Source organism: Meriones unguiculatus (genome assembly GCF_030254825.1).
Source record: "Meriones unguiculatus strain TT.TT164.6M chromosome 13 unlocalized genomic scaffold, Bangor_MerUng_6.1 Chr13, whole genome shotgun sequence".
NCBI lineage: Eukaryota > Metazoa > Chordata > Mammalia > Rodentia > Muridae > Meriones > Meriones unguiculatus.
The window spans coordinates 2,356,056-2,375,272 of NW_026843580.1; the positions used below are offsets into that span (position 1 = coordinate 2,356,056).

The 19,217-nt window shown below is 39.3% G+C and overlaps 1 protein-coding gene and 1 non-coding gene across 2 annotated transcripts in view; both read right to left on the reverse strand.

Moving 5' to 3' along the window:
- Positions 1-17,697: 17,697 nt before the first annotated feature.
- On the reverse strand, positions 17,698-17,803 carry LOC132650507 (U6 spliceosomal RNA). Its single transcript, XR_009588857.1, has one exon. It is a non-coding gene; the product is annotated as a U6 spliceosomal RNA (small nuclear RNA).
- A 156-nt stretch (positions 17,804-17,959) lies between these two features.
- The window catches only part of LOC110566938 (vomeronasal type-2 receptor 116-like), a 33,256-nt gene continuing 31,998 nt past the window's right edge, over positions 17,960-19,217 (reverse strand). Inside the window, exon 6 of the mRNA XM_021664858.1 lies at positions 17,960-18,891. Within this exon, the coding sequence (XP_021520533.1) occupies positions 17,960-18,891 (932 nt within the window). The remainder of the gene's footprint in view (positions 18,892-19,217) is intronic.

A 19,217-nucleotide genomic window follows, 5' to 3' on the forward strand; every position in this document is an offset into this window, starting at 1 on the left:
TAATTTAGATTAAAATAAGAGCACACTTCATAGCTTATTTACTCATTTAAGTAAAGTTGAAATAGAATCTATAGAAATGATATCTTAATCCACTACTTTAAGAGAAAATTAATGTGCAGGGTTCTGCATTCACATTTGTTTCTGTGAGGGAGGGTCTGTGAGAAGCTGTAGAACAATCACCACAGTGCTGCACTCACCTCAGCCTGACTCAGACTAAAACTATCATTTCAGAGAAATTGGTGTAAAGGTGATGGGCTGCTTGTGTTTGTGTCTCTGGCGGTGTTCAAAATATATCTGTATATCACATCTTCTTTGTTAATTGTCCCAAGAAAAGGGGAGTTATCAAATATAAACAGAATGCAAATTCAAAGAAAATTTTGGACATGAATAAAGATCAGTGGAAACAGTAAAACAGACACCAAAGATGTACTTCTCAGTTAAATGATTGCCGGCCAGACACATTATAGACCTTCCTGAAATGATTTAGAAGACTCTCAGTGGCCATTCTGACTCTGTACAAAGAAAAGGCCACATGGCTATAATTTGTGGAGAGAGAGACCTCAACTATAAGGATACAGGCAAGAATGGAGTAAAGTGCTCAGGATCAAGATATCATTAGGGGTGGAACCATTTTTACTACTGACAAACATAAGAATAAAACAATGGAAAACACAATGCAGGATACTTTTTAGACATCAAATCAACATTTTAGAATACTTTTAGTTGCTCCATTTGATCTACTTTTGTATTCCAGAAACAAATATAGAATACAGATTTGTTTAAGTGTATTGAGAAAAAATGAGTTTGGGAACTGCACTGTATATGACAAGATTGTAAATCTTTCATAGTAAAAAAAAAATGTTTTCTTGACATGAAAGGCTTTGACTTTTTTAGCTATATAAAAAGTTGCATGTTTTACATGATATAATCATTTGATTCATTATGGACAAACCATATATACATAGCTCATGTAATCAAAAGTATAGTCTTGTCACATATGGGCTTGTTGCTTCATCATATAAAGAAAAACACATATACATCTACATTGATGCCTTAGCAGAGCAGAGAAAGAGGAGAGTAAAAAAGGTTTAGCTATGATGAAGTGAAAAGGGTTCTGTCCAGTATCCAAAGTCCCCAGGCTTCTATGAGACAAATTTGTGATTTTATGAGATAAATTATGATTCTTAAAAATTATATTTACCTTGAATTACTGCATCAAGATATGAATAATTGAATCTAGATATCAAAGTTTGAATCTGTGTTGGTCTATGCTATGTTATGTAAAAACTAAATGTGTCACCACCCTCAAATATTTGATGATTTTTAATATCTGAAAATATGTCTTCCTCCACTGTCCTTGATTTTTTTATTAACACCCCATGATGGCTTTAAGAAATACACAATAATGTCACAACAAGTACAATTCACCTTCATAAATATATTTTGTGTTGTAAATTTCTACCATTTGTGTTTCTACTGGTTTTCTTGGGTGTTCATATATTTACAAGCTCTATTGCTCTATTTCAGAGTGTTTTTGAACTGATTTATTTATTTATTTATTTATTTATTTATTTTATTTTTATCAGTTACATTTTATTAACTCTGTATCCCAGCTGTGTCCCGATCCCTCATTCCCTCCCAGTCCCTCCCTCCCTCCCTCATCTCCACCGTGCCCCTTTCCAAGTCCACTGATGGGGGGACCTCCTCCCCATTCATCTGATCCTGTTTTATCAGGTATCTTCAGGACTGGCTGCAAAGCCCTCCTCTGTGGCCTAACAGGACTGCTCCTCCCTTCGGGGGTGGGGAGACCAAAGAGCCAGTCATTGAGTTCCTGTTAGAAATAGTCCCTGTTCCCCTCACTTTGGGAAACCAATTGGTTACTGAGCTACCACAGGCTACATCTGAGTGGAGGTTCTAGGTTATATCCATACATTGTCCTTGGTTGAATGTCAGTCTCAGAAAAGACCCTGTGCCCAGATATATTTGGTCCTTGTGGAGCTCCTATCCTTTCCCCATCAGACTAACTCCCCTTCTTTCTTATGATTTTTGAACTGATTTATAAAGATTCAGGATGGCTGTATGGGTAGGATCACTTTATTTCCTCTATAGAGAGACACACTTGAATATTTGTCATTAATTTATATAAGAGAACCAGCCTTTTCTGATATTATTCCATAATCTTGCATATTTATGAAAAGTAAAACACGCTTAAGTGGCCACCCTCACAGAAAGACCGTCTTGGTGAGCACATCCATGTAAATGAGACAAAGCACTGAAAACATGGCAAACAGGTAAACTTTAAAAATCAGTCTGAGACTCATTAGCCATGAGTCATACTGTGCAGACTGCTCAGACCCTGAATAATCTTTTAGCCAATGTAGCTCATGCCTTAGATGTACATAAAGGAATTAATGCTCAACTAAAAGGAGGCTTGATGGTGTTCAATCAGAGGATTGACCTCGTGCAGGAGCAAATTGATACCCTTTGGCAAATCGCTCAACCTGGCTGTCAATGAAAGTATGCTGGACTTTGTGTCACTAGCATACAACATTTGAATTTTTCCTGTGCTGCAAATCTGTCTAAACAATTGTTGAGCTATATTTTAGGTAATTGGACTGGAGAATTCGATACTATGATGGAGCAGCTGAGAGTGGTCATTGTCACAGTAAATTCTACCCGAGTGGACGCAGGACTAGCCACAGGATTATCACCATGGATTGCTGCAGCTATGAATCATCTGAAAAAATGGGTGGGCATGGGAGCGTTAGCAGGCCTTCTGGTGTTGGTCTCCTTGGTTTGCCTGTAGTGTATATGCAAGATTAGAGTCTCACAACAGTGTAATGCCGCCATGATCATTCTGGCCTTTACAGCCATTGAAGCAGGACAGTCTCCCCAAGCATGGTTGGCTACCATAAAAAGCCAAAATGTTACGCTCAGGATGCGAGGCTAAGCACTGCATTCAGGGTCAGCCGCTTTGGACCCAGAGAAGAGCATGTCTGATTGCATGCGGGTTGATGCCCCAGGTCCCACCTCTGAGAAAAAGGTATCGGACGGGTCTGATGCTCTTTGGGTGGATGACACCTAAATGAACATCAGTACAAAGTCCCAATTTATTTCTAATATCAGAGATCAGACCTCTACTCTTGCCTGATGCGTCCAAAACAAAAAGGGGGAACTGTAGAGAGCTGCGTAATGCCGTGCCTTAAAGATGGAGCTGGTTTCTGCCTTCCACCTTCCTGATGGTGAGTGCTCTCTGTCACAAACAACTCCACATTTGGCTAAGGCTGAGGATCTGGCTTGCTTCCATGTATGTGGACTTATCTGCATTGCCCACGTAGCACGCTGGGGTTGGCTACCCAGAGGCTATTTAAAGTGGGCTGGCTTTACCCAGGGTCAGATGATTGTTCAAAGTTCCTGAATAAACTGCATTGAAAAAAAAAAAAAGAAAGAAGAGGAGTTAGTCTGATGGGGACAGGATAGGAGCTCCACAAGGACCAAATATATCTGGGCACAGGGTCTTTTTTGAGACTGACATTCAACCAAGGACCATGTATGGATATAACCTAGAACCTCCACTCAGATGTAGCCTGTGGTAGCTCAGTAACCAATTGGTTTCCCAAAGTGAGGGGAACAAGGACTATTTATAACAGGAACTCAATGACTGGCTCTTTGGCCTCCCCACCCCCAAGGGAGAAGCAGTCCTGTTAGGCCACAGAGGAGGGCTTTTCAGCCAGTCCTGAAGATACCTGATAAAACAGGATCAGATGAATGGGGAGGATGTCCCCCCGTATCAGTGGACTTGGAAAGAGGCAAGGTGGAGATGAAGGAGGGAGGGAGGGACTGGGAGGGAATGAGGGATCAGGACACGGCTGGGATACAGAGTTAATAAAATATAACTGATAAGAAAAAAATAAAATTAAATAAAAAAAGATTAAAAAATTGAAGGTTAGGAAAGTAAAAGAAAAAAGAGCACATTTTATTTTTAAAAATATCACTAGAAAGTTTTAAGAAGGAAGAACTCATCAGCAAGGTGGAGTACAACAAAAGTCAGAAAGATAAAAAAATAAAAAAGAGGCACAGCATTTGTCAGGGTTAGTATTTGAGGGATCAGGGGAAACTACAATAAAATTGTCAAAAGTCATGTCACCATTGGTTGGAAAGTGAGTGGAAGGTTAACGGATATAGGTGACATCTACCAGAAAGCCAGGAAGTAAGCACAATTGGACAATGAAAGAAGAGTGCTGGCTATGGGGTTGAGGACACAGAATGATGTCTGGCAAGCAGAAGACTTAATCACTACTACTTATATGAAATGTCTCTCCGAATGTATGAATGAATTCAGTGAGAACGGCCTGGCTGGAAGGAGGAAATTACAGAAACATAAGAGACACTTACAGTGATGACACTACCTTTTGCTCATTAATATACTTCAAATCCTTTTCAGGATGAGAGATTAATTATTTAGCAACCCAGATAGTATCAAATCTTCCCACATTTTCTTAGACGGGTGCCCACAGGAAGGGGTTGCAAATAAGGGAACCGAGCCAGCATTATTCATTGACAGCACTTTGCTTGCATTATTGCGTTTGATCATCAAACAGCCCTGTGAGGCAGTATTATCATTTTATCATCCTACAAATGAGGAAACTGAAGTTCAGGGGGGTTAAGCGATTTGCCTGAGGTCTTACATCTTTATTTATATGCTACTATTTAAGCTACCAAAATCAGCTGCTATAATTCTGTATAAAAGAAAAAAAAACAGGTCTGTGAGTGTGGCTTAAACACTTTACTGATGGGGAAAAAAAAATGAGTCACAAGACAATGTATTTGTAAAACCACTCAGGAAGCATAAAATTCTCCAAATTCTACCATATAGAGAGATGAGAGTGTAGGTTTTCCAATCAGATTGAATGTAATGACCTTGGGTGTGTTATTAAATCCACTAATATCCTAAATTTCTCATGTGACAAATGGGTGTTAGAAGCTCCATGCTCTCTTGTGTGACGTAATGTATATAAAATTCTCAGTACAGCACCTTCTGTATTGTAAACACATCATTAAAATCAGAGACCTTGATCCATATTGCTACTAGTATCCTTAGCATATAGGTAGCCTGCCTCTGGGTCCCCTACTCACCTATGACGTAATCAGGGGGTCACCCAGTAACCTATGATGCCATCATGTGTCGTCAACCAGGTGTATGGCAGACTCACCCGGAAGACTTGGTTCAGCTGCGCAAAAGACATAAAAGGACCAACCTGCCACTCGTTGGTCTCTTGTTCTCCCTTGCTCTCTCTGCTTGTTTTCTTTGTCTGGGCACGCTACTTGCTCCATCTCTGTCTCTGTCTCTCTGTCTCTCTGTCTCTCTGTCTCTCTGTCTCTCTCTCTCTCTGTGCCTCATGGCTAACTCAGGCCCAAACTCCCTTCCGCTTCCGTTCGATGGAATAAAACTCTTTCATGTCAGATCTGTTGTACGCGTGGCATTTTTAAAATAAATGCTAACATTGGCGGCCCGCACGGGGAGTGCTCTTCTGGTAACGTTTAGACATGCTGAAACCCCTCTTCACATGCCTGCCTTAAACAAATCTTATTCTTGCACCCTCATCTCCTGCGCCTCCTTTCACCATCGCTCGTACCTGTCCGTGCTGCTGCCGCTCTGCCACCGTATGCATCTTTCCTGTTTCAGGTGGCCACTCAGACTCTGAGCAGCCCTACCATTGCCGCTGCCTCCGCCATGTGCTCTGTGTACAGGGGACAAGACAGCCGGCACATTGGCTTGGTCTAGGACCTATAGATGCTGCCCTAGAACCACCGGGAGGAGGCTGAGACCCTATAGCACAGGCATTAGCATGTTGGAATTGAATAAGGATAGTGGCTGCACCAGTCACTCCTAAGGTCTGTCTGTTATCCCAAATTCTTACCTTTGGTTAAATTCTACCATATGGCTTCTTCCCACGTGGACTCGCTCACCCCTCCCCTCTCCTGTAGGATTCCCAAAGCTAAGCGCTCTTTCCCACCCCCTTCTAAACTTTAAACCTTAAGATGACCACACAATATGAAACATTAGTAAAACTTCATAGTCATAATTAACTTTCTGTTTGTTATTTTATGTCCCTTTAGACTAACTAGGAAAACAAGCCTCATTTTTAATTGTTACGGATTTTTATATAAATTCAAAGCTATACCTTTACACCATGCTATATATATGACTTAACCCTAGTTCGAAATAATTTTTATATGATGCTGAAATTTCAAGGTTATAAATTAGATTAACAAGCTAATTTAAAATGGACAGGGTCTCCACAAGGAAAGCAACAGAACAAGAAAATTTGAACATAGGGAACTTCCCAGAGACTCATACTCCAACCAAGGACTATTCATGGAGATAACCCAGAACCCCTGCACAGATGTAGCCCAGGGCAGTTCAGAGTCCAATTGGGTTACATAGTAATGTGAAGAGGGACTGCCTCTGACATAATCTGATTGGCCTGCTCTTTGATCACCTCCCTCTGGGGGGGGGGGGGGAGCAGCCTTACCAGGCCACAGTAGAGGACAATACAGCCACTTTTGAGGTGAACTGACAGATTAAGATCAGAAAGGAGAGGAGAACCTCCCCTATTAGTGGACTTGGGGAGTGGCATGCAAGCAGAGGGAGGAGGGAGGGTGGGATTGGGAGGAGAGGAGGGAGGGGCTTATGGGGGGATGCAGAATGAATAAAGTGTAATTGATGAAAAATTTAGAAAAAAAATAAAAAATAATTTAAGAACCTTAAATGACTTTCAAAATTGGAGGAAAACATGGAGTTAGTCAATTGGCATGGAGCACATCTCGCCCCTGGGGGCAATGGTCTCCTGAACCTACTCAGACCTCGGACACCACCACTGCTAGTTCTAGAACTGACGCAGGATGTTCCAACGAAGGGTTAAGGCTTCTCATAATATTTCCTATAAGCCCACACCTGTTTGTCTATATCCCCCATTTTTATTCATTATTAGCCAGATAGAGCCAAGTAATTGTGGTAATGATACTTGCTTTTTTGCCCAATGCTGGAATGCTAGTAAATTTAGGTATGCCCTGGTTACTCGCATGCCTCACTGGGTGCCTGTGCCCATTGATGCCCCTCACGCTATGACTCTCTTCAGACAGAAAAGGGATCTTGGAACTACAGCCACCATTGTTACTACCATCTCATTGACGGCTGTTGGAGCTACCACCAGGGCATTAGCCATGAGTCATACTGGGCAGACTGCTCAGACCCTGAAAAATCATTTAGCCAATGTAGCTCATGCCTTAGTTGTACATAAAGGAATTAATGCTCAACTAAAAGGAAGCTTGATGGTGTTCAATCAGAGGATTGACCTCTTGCAGGAGCAAATTGATACCCTATGGCAAATCGCTCAACCTGGCTGTCAATGAAAGTATGCTGGACTTTGTGTCACTAGCATACAACATGAGAATTTTTCCTGTGCTGCAAATCTGTCTAAACAATTGTCGAGCTATATTTTAGGTAATTGGACTGGAGAATTCGATACTACGATGGAGCAGCTGAGAGTGGCCATTGTCACAGTAAATTCTACCGGAGTGGACGCAGGACTAGCCACAGGATTATCAACATGGATTGCTGCAGCCATGAATCATCTGAAGGAATGGGCGGGCATGGGAGTGTTAGCAGGCCTTCTGGTGTTGGTCTCCTTGGTTTGCCTGTGGTATATATGCAAGATTAGAGTCTCACAACAGTGTGATGCAGCCATGATCATTCAGGCCTTTACAGCCATTGAAGCAGGACATTCTCCCCAAGCATGGTTGGATACCATAAAAAGCTAAAATGTTACGCTCATGATACGAGGCTAAGCACTGCACTCAGGGTCAGCCGCTTTGGATCCAGAGAAGAGCAAGTCTGATTGCATGCGGGTTGATGCCCCAGGTCCCGCCTCTGAGAAAAAGGTATCGGACGGGTCTGATGCTCTTTGGGTGGATGACACCTAAATGAACATCTGTACAAAGTCCCAATTTATTTCTAATATCAGAGATCAGACCTCTACTCTTGCCTGATGCGTCTAAAACAAAAAGGGGGAACTGTAGAGAGCTGCGGAATGCTATGCCTTAAAGATGGAGCTGGTTTCCGCCTTCCACCTTCCCGATGGTGAGTGCTCTCTGTCACGAACAACTCCACATTTGGCTAAGGCCTAGGATCTGGCTTGCTTCCATGTATGTGGACCTATCTTCATTGCCCCCGTGGCACGCCTGGGTTGGCTACCCAGAGGCTATTTAAGCTGTGGGCTGGCTTTCCCCGGGGTCCGAGGATTGTTCAATGTTCCTGAATAAACTGCATTGAAAAAAAAAGTATATCTAACTGCCTATGTCTTTACCAGTTCCTAAATGAATGAATGAATGAATGAATGAATGCTGTTTCTCTTGCCATCAGCTGCCTATGTTCTGGATTCACCACTAGGCTTTCTGGCTAATAGATTTAGTATAATAAATTCAAATTTTAAAGTTATTTTAAATTGCTCTACTATATTGTTGGTTCTAAAACTAATAACTCATGAGTTAATAGATAAAAGTTTTTGCCTAGATACCCTTTAACTATGTGAAATATTGATTTTAGAGACATTCATTTGTTTGCAATGCTAAAACTTGGACATTATGTTCTATCTTCACTCTCAAAAAGGTTAAAAAATCACTGCCTCATAAATGTGTTTAGTCTTGTTTTCTGAATTATAGCCGTGGACTTTTATAAACTATGGATTTTTTATAAACTAAGTCATAGAGGAAACTGTTAAACTCCGTCTTTATGGACTATGTTTATGTTTTTTTTTAAGGTTCCAACTTAACAGGGATGAAACTTAAAGTCCTAATATTTGATAATTAAGAAATGCAATTTAATAGTCATCTTGTAGATGATCAAGTCCTCTAAAATGTCCAAAAATATATTCATACTCCTACAGATGCAGACACAGTCTCACTGCCATCATAACTAAACAGCTGATGATGATTCCTGAGCCCCCATACAGAAGTTTGTAAAAATGATTTTTTTAAAGTCTTTAAAGCCCAAGAGGAGCCTTCCCAACAGACTCTGCGACAGCAGAAAACTATGCGCCAGGCCTTGGCTGCTGCCCTGAGGCTGTCAGCATTCCCACAGAGGAAACAAAATGGCTGTGATGCCCCATCCCACAGGGATCCAACCTAAGTCAGTTTTGTTAGGGTCCTGGTTTAAATGCAGCCAGGAAGGATACCCGTCCTGCAGCTGCCTCAACAAGATTTTAAATCTCCTTTGGTTTGTCTTTTAAGTGTAGACTTTAAAGTCGTCTCTTACTGTGCTAGCCTTATATATATCCAGTCTTCTGGATAGAGAGAAGCCTCCTTTCTATGATGTGCATTCATACTGAAAGTTGAGATCATGTGAGCTTTTGCCCCTTCTACTTTATGGATGGCTTCTGCCTTTCCAGAGCTCACCTTAAATAAGAGTGTTTATGCTGGTAAGACAAAGGTGAACATCTACTGCCTTTTCTACAATGTATATTTCACTGCACATTACAATGATCATGCCAACAAGTCTAAAGTTTATCTGCTTTGTAAAACTTAGCAGGAATTCTTGTTAGCTGCAGAAAATCCACCTGAATCCACCTCTCAGCTCAAATGGAATCCAGATAAGTACTACCAATCAACAGCCTCAGTCTCACACCTACTGCCTGTCTCAGAGGGTGAGATTCCTCCCCTTTTCCCTAGTTTTCAGACTTCTCTTTTCTAGGCTGATTGCTACATTCCTGTCCCCAACACCAGCTGATTAGTGAGTCTTCCTGTCTGCTTGGCATAAATGCTTCCTACCATTCTCACCAACCTACATCCTAAACCCTTCATCTAGGACCTTCTCCCTTGAGTGAGATTTTTCTCTCTACCAGCACTGTTTCACTCCCTCCCCTGCTCAAATGACTATGCAAAAAAAAAAAAAAAAAAAAAAAAGACTAGTGAATACAAATTTAACAATGTCCAGCAGGTATATATTCACCTCAAGTTTTTGTGATCATGTGTGTTTCTCCCTTTGTTAATGAGGGCAGCTGTCACATTAATCACCCCAAGTTCTTCCTGACACTTCCTCCACTGCCATTAAGAGTTCTGAAATTCTTTCTTTCCTTAGGCTCTGCATCTGAGGTCCTGGTTTATGCTTGAAAACAAGTTGAAAAATTTGTTTTGGATCTTCTGTTCTAACCACAGGCAGCATGATTTCAGCCAAGAAAGTAGACATCTGTAATTCAGGGATCAACTTTCTAATTGGGCTGTTTTGGCCAAGTTTGGAACAAGGAACTTTTCTTAGGAAAACACCTTCAGCTGATGAAAACATGCTACAGCAGAGGTTCCTGTGATAAGGGAATCAGGAGAAGGCCTGAAAATGTTCCTATCTACACACAAAGAAAATAAGGGGTTCATGCTTTTTCAGTATAAGACAATCAATGGAGTCTACTCTTTGTACTGACTATATGTGCCTCAGAAATTTCTTCTATTACACATTCGTTTTTTTTTTTTCTTATTACATGTTTTTTTTTTTAAGATTCATTTCTTACTTATGTATACAGTGTTCTGCATGTGTGTATGCTGACATGCCAGAAGAGGGCAACATATCTCATCATAGATGGTTGTGAACCACTATATGGTTGCTGGGAATTGAACTCAGGATCTTTGGTAGAACCCCTAGTCCTCTTAACCTCTTACCCTCTAAGCCATCTGTCCAGCCCCAACACACCTGTACATGCAGAACAATATGATTAATGCACACAACATAATCAGCTTATTTATCACTTTGGAAAAAAATAGTCCTGCAGTATTACTCATTTTAAATTATCTACTTAATTTCAGTAAAAATAATCAAGTCCCCTATTTACTTTCTGAGATTTGAGCTTCTGGACACTTAGACTTTTTTTTAAATTTCCTTTCGGGGTTAATCTTTGAGTAGAGGCATCATTGTAATCCATCCCTGCACCTAAGTCAGTGTGCTCACCAACTGCTTACCAAGCTCTGAAATTATCAAGGTGTGTTAGAAATCCTTCTCTTTTTTAAAAAAAAAAGTATAATAATTTAAAAGCATTACCCTGTCTTCTTTTACCTAGTACTCTGAGGAAAGCTATCTTGAGTAGGACTCTATTTTCTAGCCACCAGTAGTTTAGGGCAGTGAATGTACTGTGTATTGTGATGTAGTAATGAAAGATTGGCCCCCTAAATAAATTGACTCATCTAAGAAAAGGATGGGTGAGTAGAGTGACAATAACACAAAATGAAACAAAAAGTACTACATTAAGAAATGTTAACACGTTAACTCTTATGCCAGGATCACGAGACCCCCAGAGACAACCAGGAGATGACTAGATGAAAAGGCAAGAGAGCTTTATTACAAGAGAGATCCAAGTCGGGACCCAAGTGTCACTGATGCAGCAGTAGAAAAGTGGGACCCTGAGCCCTGGGTGAAAAGGGCCTTTAAAGGGAAAAAATGTAAGCAGGATATTTCCATGACATCAAACTGGTTGTTCATGCCTTGGTGTTACAGGATTGGGTAAAAGCCATACAGCTCAGTGACCCTCTATGTGAGGCACATAATCACAATTGCCATTCTTCTAAACTACATCTGGAACGTTGGGGAGAATTTTCCCAACTGATTCTCATTGATTGTTGCCAGGGAGATTTTGGATGATTTCTACCAAGTACTTATTCTGTGATAATTCCTGGAAGCTATTGCTGGGAGAGTTAACTTTGTTTTCTGTCAAGTGCACATTCTGTGATATTTCCTGGTACCTGAGTTCAGCCCTCAGTCAAGATGGTTTCTCATTTCAAATTGGAGTCAACCAAGCTAACTTAAAGTCTTCAAAACTATAGTTTGTTGGGACTTTATTTTTTGTTTCAGATTAACAACATGCAATGAGTTGAAAATAGCAGAAACTGTCTAGTATAAAACTGTATGTTATGAAAATGCATAGAAAAACCTGGTGTTCAGTAAGTCACATTTCAGTGCAATCCTGGATAATAAAGCAAACTTGTGATTCAATCAAGGCAAAACTGCTCCTCCCTTAGACACAGAGAACTCAGTCTGAAAAATAAGAAGTTTATTGACAAATTATGAAACAATATTCTTTGGTTCAGAATATTCATGACACTTAAACACATGGGTTTGAGAAAATGTCCTGGTAAACAGGAGTAGACATTTAAAATATCTTTTTATTCTTGTTATTTTCTGACATAAATCATATTTATAATGTGTGAAGTGAGTGATTATAAAAATACAATCACTTAATGGATGATACAGACATCACAGTCTGAAAAGAAGATAAGGTGAAGAAAATTAGTTTCTCACAAGTATTTAAGGATAAACATTGAAGAAAATGAGGTAAACATTGAAGAAAATAAGAAAATAATCTTAGTAAGCAGATGATATTAATAGAAAAAATAGGTATGCTAATATTTCAATCTGATGTGAAGGATAAACACAACCACGATGTCAGAAGTGACAAATAATATTGCCAGCATAATCTGTATTTATTAAAATAAATCCAAGAAACCAGCATGAAATCAAATAAATGATAAGACTATGGTAGTTTTCTGGTTCCATTTGCTTGGAATAAATTTTTGTCCATTTACTGTAGGTATCTATGTCTGTTGTTGAGGGGAGGTTCTCAGGCACAGAAAACACGTGGACGCTGTTTCTTAATGTGTTAGTTTGTGTGTCTTTAGTGAGAAACTGAGACCAGTAATATAGTTATTATTGAAAGATGTGTATTGATTCTTTTCATTTATTTGACTTCATGCTGTTTTCTGGATCTATTTTAATAAATACAGATTGTGTTGGCAATTTTTTTATTTTTATTTTTTTTATCAGTTATATTTTATTAACTCTGTATCCCCGACGTGTCCCGATCCCTCATTCCCTCTCTCCCTCCCTCCCTCATCTCCACCGTGCCCCTTTCCAAGTCCACTGATGGGGGGGACCTCCTCCCCATTCGTCTGATCCTGTTTCATCAGGTATCTTCAGGACTGGCTGCAAAGCCCTCCTCTGTGGCCTAACAGGACTGCTCCTCCCTTCGTGGGTGGGGAGGCCAAAGAGCCAGTCATTGAGTTCCTTTTAGAAATAGTCCTTGTTCCCCTCACTTTGGGAAACCAATTGGTTACTGAGCTACCACAGGCTACATCTGAGTGGAGGTTCTAGGTTATATCCATACATGGTCCTTGGTTGAATGTCAGTCTCAGAAAAGACCCTGTGCCCAGATAAATTTTTTTTAATTTTGACATATTGGGTGTGTTTATCCTTCGTTCAGATTGAAATAATAGCATTCTTCCAATTTTTTTCAGTCAATATCATCTGCTTACTAAGGAACTAAACTATTTTTCTTCAATGTTTCTCTCCATAAATGGTCCTTGGTTGGAGAATCAGTCTCAGAAAAAAAAAAAAAAAAACAAACCTGTGCCCAGGTGCCCAGATGTTTTTGTTCTCTTGCTCTCCTGGTGGAGCTCCTGTCCTCTCCAGGTTTTACTATTTCCCACTTCTTTCATAAGATTCTCTGCACTCTGCCCAATGTTTGGCTTTAAGTCTCAGAATCTGCTTTGATACCCTACAGTGTAGACTCTTTCAGAGGCCCTCTGTGATAAGCTCCTGTCCTGTTTCCTGTGTTCTCCCTCTTCTGATGTACATCCTCTTTGCATTTCTGGATGAGGATTGAGCATCTTACACAGCGTCCTCCTTCTTGATTAGTTTACTTAGGTACGTAGATTTTAGTATGTTTTTCCTATATTATATGTTTAATATCCACTAAAGATTGAGTGTATATCCTGTGTGTCTTTCTCCTTCTGGGATACCACACTCAGGATGATCTTTTCTAGATCTCACCATTTGCCTGCAAATTCCATGGTTTCCTTGTTTTTAATTGCTAGGTAGTACTACATTGTGTAAAGGTACCACAAATTTTGTATCCATTCCTCAAATGAGGGGCATCTGGGTTGTTTGCAGCTTCTGGCTATTACAAATAAAGCTGCTACGAACTTCATTGAGCAAATGTCCTTGCATACTTGAGCATCTTTTGGATATATGGCAAGGAGTGCCATCGCTGAATCTTGAGGTAGCAATATTCCTGATTTTCTGAGAAAGTGCCAGATTGATTTCCAAAGTGTCTGTAGAAGTTTATATTCCCACCAGCTGTGGAGGGGGGTTCCTCTTTCTCCATTTCCTCTGCAGCATGTGTTTTCACTTGAGTTTTTAATCTTAGCCATTCTGATGGGTGTAAGCTGAAATCTCAGGGTTGTTTTAATGTGCATTTCCCTGATGACTAAAGATGTTGAGCATTTCTTTAAGTGTTTCTCTACAATTGGACTTTTCTCTATTGAGAATTCTTTGGTTAGTTCTTTACCCCGTTTTTTTAATGGGATTACTGATTTGTTGCTGCTTAACTTTTTGAGTTCTTCATATGTTCTGGATATTAGCCCTCTGTCAGATAGAGGGTTGGTGAAGATCCTTTCCCAATCTGTAGACAGTCTTTCTGTTCTGACAACATTGCCCCCTCCTTTACAGAAGCTTTTCATTTTCATAAGGTCCCACTTATTGATTGTTGATCTTAGAGGCAATGCTGTTGGTGTTCTGTTCAGGAAGTTGTCTCCTGTGCCAATGAGTTCAAGGCTCTTCACCACTGTTTATTCTAACAGTTTTAGGGTGTCTGGTTTATATTGAAGTCTTTGATTCTCTTGGATTTTAGTTTTATGCAGGGTGATAAATATGGATGTACATTCTTTTTTTTTTTCTTTTTCTTTTTTTTTACATGTAGACATCCAGTTAGACCAGCACCATTGGTTGAAGGTGCTGTTTTTTTTTCCACTGCATCCTTTTGGCTCCTTTGTAAAATATCAGATGATAGTAGTTGTGTGGGTTCATATTTGAGTGTTCGTTTAGATTCCATTGATCAATTGATCAGCCAATCTAATTCTATGCCAGTACTATATAGTTTTTAGTACTATTCCTCTGTAGTAAAGCTTCAAATCAAGGATGGGGATACCTCCAGATGATCTTTTATTGTACAGGATTGTCTTACCTCTTCTGTTTTTTTGGTGTTTTTTAAGTATGAAATTGAGAATTTTTCTTTCAAATATGTATATAAATTTTGTTGGTATTTTGATGGGAATTGTATTGAATCTGTAGATTGCTTTTGGTAAGATGGCAATTTTTACTATGTTAATACTACCAATCCATGAGCATGAAAGATCTTTTCATCTTCTGATATCCTCTTCAGTTTCATTCTTTAGAGACTTGACATTCTTGACCTACAGGTCTTTCACTGGCTTGGTTAGAGTTACATCAAGTGACTTCATTTCTCCTCAGACATTGTGAAAGGTGTTGTTTCCCTAATTTCTTTCTCAGGCTGTTTGTTCTTTGTACAGGAGGACAACAGATGATTTTCAAAATTTGTATGCAGCCAATTGTGGAAGATATTTGTCAGCTGTAGGATTTCCCTAATAGAATTTTGTGTTTCACTCATGCAGACTATTATATCATCTGTGAATAATGATACTTTGACTTCTTTTTCTCTAATTTGTTTCTTCATGATCTCTTTTCCTTGTCTTATTGCTCTACCTAGAATTTCAAGTACTATATTGAAAAGATATGGAGAGAGTGGGTAGCCTTTCCTTGTCTATCTTTTTAGTGGAATTGCTTTGAATGTCTTTCTATGTAATTTGATGTTGTCTATTGGCTTGCTGTATATTGACTTTATTCAGTTAGGTATTCACCTTGTATCCCTGATCCCTTCAAGACTTTTAACATGAAAAAGGTTTTGGTTTTGGTTAAAGGTTTGTGGGTTTGTTTTTTTTTTTTTTTTTTGCATCTAATGAGTTCATCATGTGATTATTTTTTCTTTCACTTTGTTAACATTTTCAATTACATTGATGGATATTTAAAGTATTTTTAATTTATTGTGTATACAATGTTCTGTCTGCATGTAGAAAAACACACCAGAAGAGGGCATGAGATCAAATTATATATGGTTATCAGCCACCCTGTGGTTGTTGGGAATTGAAAGCAGGACCTGTGGAATAGCAGCTAATGCTCTGAAACTAGAGCTATCTTTCCAGCCCCTGATGGTGTTTCATGTACTGAACCATCCCTGCATCTTTGGGTTGAAGGTTCCTTGATCATGATAGACGATGTATTTAATATGTTCTTGGATTCAGTTTGCAAGAATATCATTGAGTATTTCTGCATCAATGCTCATGAGGGTGATTGCTCTGAAATTATCTTTCTTTGTTGAGTATTTGTGTGGTTTCGGTATTATAGTGACTGTGGCTTCATAGGATGACTATGACAACGTTCTTTCTGTTTCTATTTTGTGGAATGACTTGAGGAAAATTGTTATTATCTCTTCTATAAAAGTCAGATAGAAATCTGAGCTGAAACCCTCTGGACCTGGGCTTTGTTTTGTTTGGAAGACTTTTGATGACTGTTTCTATTTCCTTAGGTGTTTCCTTTGGTATTTTTGGACAGTGGAAATCTTTTACCTGCTCTTGATTTAGCTTTGGTAAGTGAAATCTTTTGAGAAAATAATTCATTTTCTTTAGGTTTTCATATTTCATGGAATACAGGCTTTTGAAGTAAGACCTAATGATTCTGTGGATTTCCCCAGGGTCTGTTGTTATGCTCCACATTTCATTTCTGATTTTGATAATTTGAATACTTTCCTTCTGCTTTGTAGTTATTGGCTAGGGGTCTATCTTGTTGATTTTCTCAAAGAATAAGTGCTTGGTTTATTTGATTGTATTGTTCTCTCTGTTTCTAAGTTATAGATTTCAGCCCTGAGTTTGATTATTTCCTGAAATCTGCTCCTCTTGGGTTTGTTTGCTTTTAGGTGAGGTTTTACATTGCTAGTAAAAGAACTTTCCAGTTGTCTTATGAAGGCATTTGATATTATGAAATTTCCTCCTAGCAATGCCTTTAATGTGGCCCATAATTTTGGGTAAGTTGAGTCTTTATTTTCATTGGACCCTAGAAAATTTTTAAGTCCTTTCCTCATTTCTTTCCTGAACCAGTGGTGATTGAGTAGGGAGTGTTCATTTTCCATGAGTTTGCAGACTATCTGTTGTTTCTGAGGTCCAGCTTTAATCCATGGTGATCTGATAAGATCCAAGGGGTTATTTCAATTTTTTTATATCTCTTGAGTCTTGCTTTGTGACCAGGTATATGGTCAGTTTTGGAAAATATACCCTGACGTGCTGAGAAGAATGTATATTCTTTTGTGTTGGGTAAAAAGTTCTGTAGATAAATGTTAGGTCCATTTGATTCATGATGTCTGTTATTTTCATTATTTCTCTGTTTAGTTTCAGAACTGATGATCTGTCCATTGGTGAGAGCGGAATGATGAAATCTCCGACTATTAACTTGTGTGAATTGATGCGTGATTTATATTAGTAATGTTTCTTTTATGAATGTGGATGCCCTTGTGTATGGGGCATAGATATGCAGAATTGAGACCTCAGCTTGGTATGTTACAGTTGATGACAATGAAGTGCCCTTCCCATCTCTTTTGATTATTTTGTTTGAAAGTCTATTTTACTAAATACCAGAATGTCTACTTTAACTTGCTCCTTGTGTCTGTTAGCTTAGAAAACCTTTTCCAGCCCTTTACTCTGAGGTAATGTTTATCTTTATTATATCCAGCAAATTGAAGGATCCTGTATTCAAAAAATATGGAATGCTCCACAAATTTGCATGTCATCTTTGTGGATGGGCCATGGGAATCTTCTATATATATTCCAATTTTAGCATATATGCTTTCAAAACTAGCACACTTTATTGAAATTAAATGAAGAATTATGAACCAACAAAATCACATCATATTATTAGAGATTAAGAGACGGTGAGACACTGAATAATATATTAGAATGGTGGGATACTTGCTTCATCCATTATATTTAATTCACTAACATAGAATAATTTTAATTATTAATTACATTTGAAATGAATATTCCTTCTTGAATGAGTTTTGTGCCTTATGTCAACACAGCAGTTCTTATCTGGCCTTATCAAAATGATGTAGCACTTGGGGGCAAAGATCAAGCCAAGGAGTGCTGCACTGGAAGCCAAGATAGAGAAGACTTCCATAGCCACCATGACCTTCCCCTTTGTGCTGTGGTAGACTGGGAGGAAGGTGACCCACACACAGAAGAATACCTGCATGCTGAATGACAGAAACTTGGCTTCATTGAATGTGTCAGGCAGATTCCTGGACAAGAAGGCCATGGTGTAACTCCCAAGTGCCAAGGAGCAGAGGTATCCCAGGACACAGTGGAAAGCAACTGCTGAACCCTTGTTGCACACAATGATGATGTGGGCATGTTCTGCATTTGCATCTTGATCAAGGAAGGGTGGAGAGATAAACAACCAGACTCCACAGAGAATAAGTTGGATCAGTGTGCAGAAAGGAATGATGAAATTAGGGGCTCTTGATACCATTAACCACCTTACCAGTCTAGCTGGTACAGTGACCTTGAATGCAATAACCACTGTGATAGCTTTGGCCAACACTGTGGAGAGAGCCACAGTGAACAAAATCCCAAATGCTGTCTGCTGCATTATGCAGGTGGCTGTGTTGGGGTGGCCAATAAAGAGCAAGGAACTGAGGAAACAGATGATGAGTGTCAAGAGCAGGGTGTAGCTGAGAGCCCGATTATTGGCCTTGACAATGGCTGTGTCTCTGTATTTCACAAAGACTACTAGGACCGCAGCTGTGAGTGCAGAGAAGCACAGTGCTGTGATGGTGAGAGCCATCCCCAAGGGGTCTTTGTAGGCCAAAAAGCTCACAGTTTTCTTGAGACAGTGGTTCTTCTTTGGGTCTGCATAGTGACTTTCTGGACACTTCACACACTGGTCCATATCTGTTCAGAAATGAAGTGTTTGTGATTCAATCCTCAGTCCCCTTCACCCTAAGTTGTTACTCAGCCTCAGCTCATTAAAATGATCCCTGACTCACCTTACTTTTTTTTTCAGAAACATATATTTAAGTCCTCTATGAATCATTTCAAATCTATAAAACTCTTTATCTATGATGACAAAAATTAAAGAAGCTCAATTCTATTCATAAGATTAGTGAATAATAGTGTATACTAATAATTTGCATAGTACCTCTCCTTATGAAAATACTCCCTAATTCTGGACATGTATTATGTACAATATGGATAATAGTGTTTGAAATTAATTAACA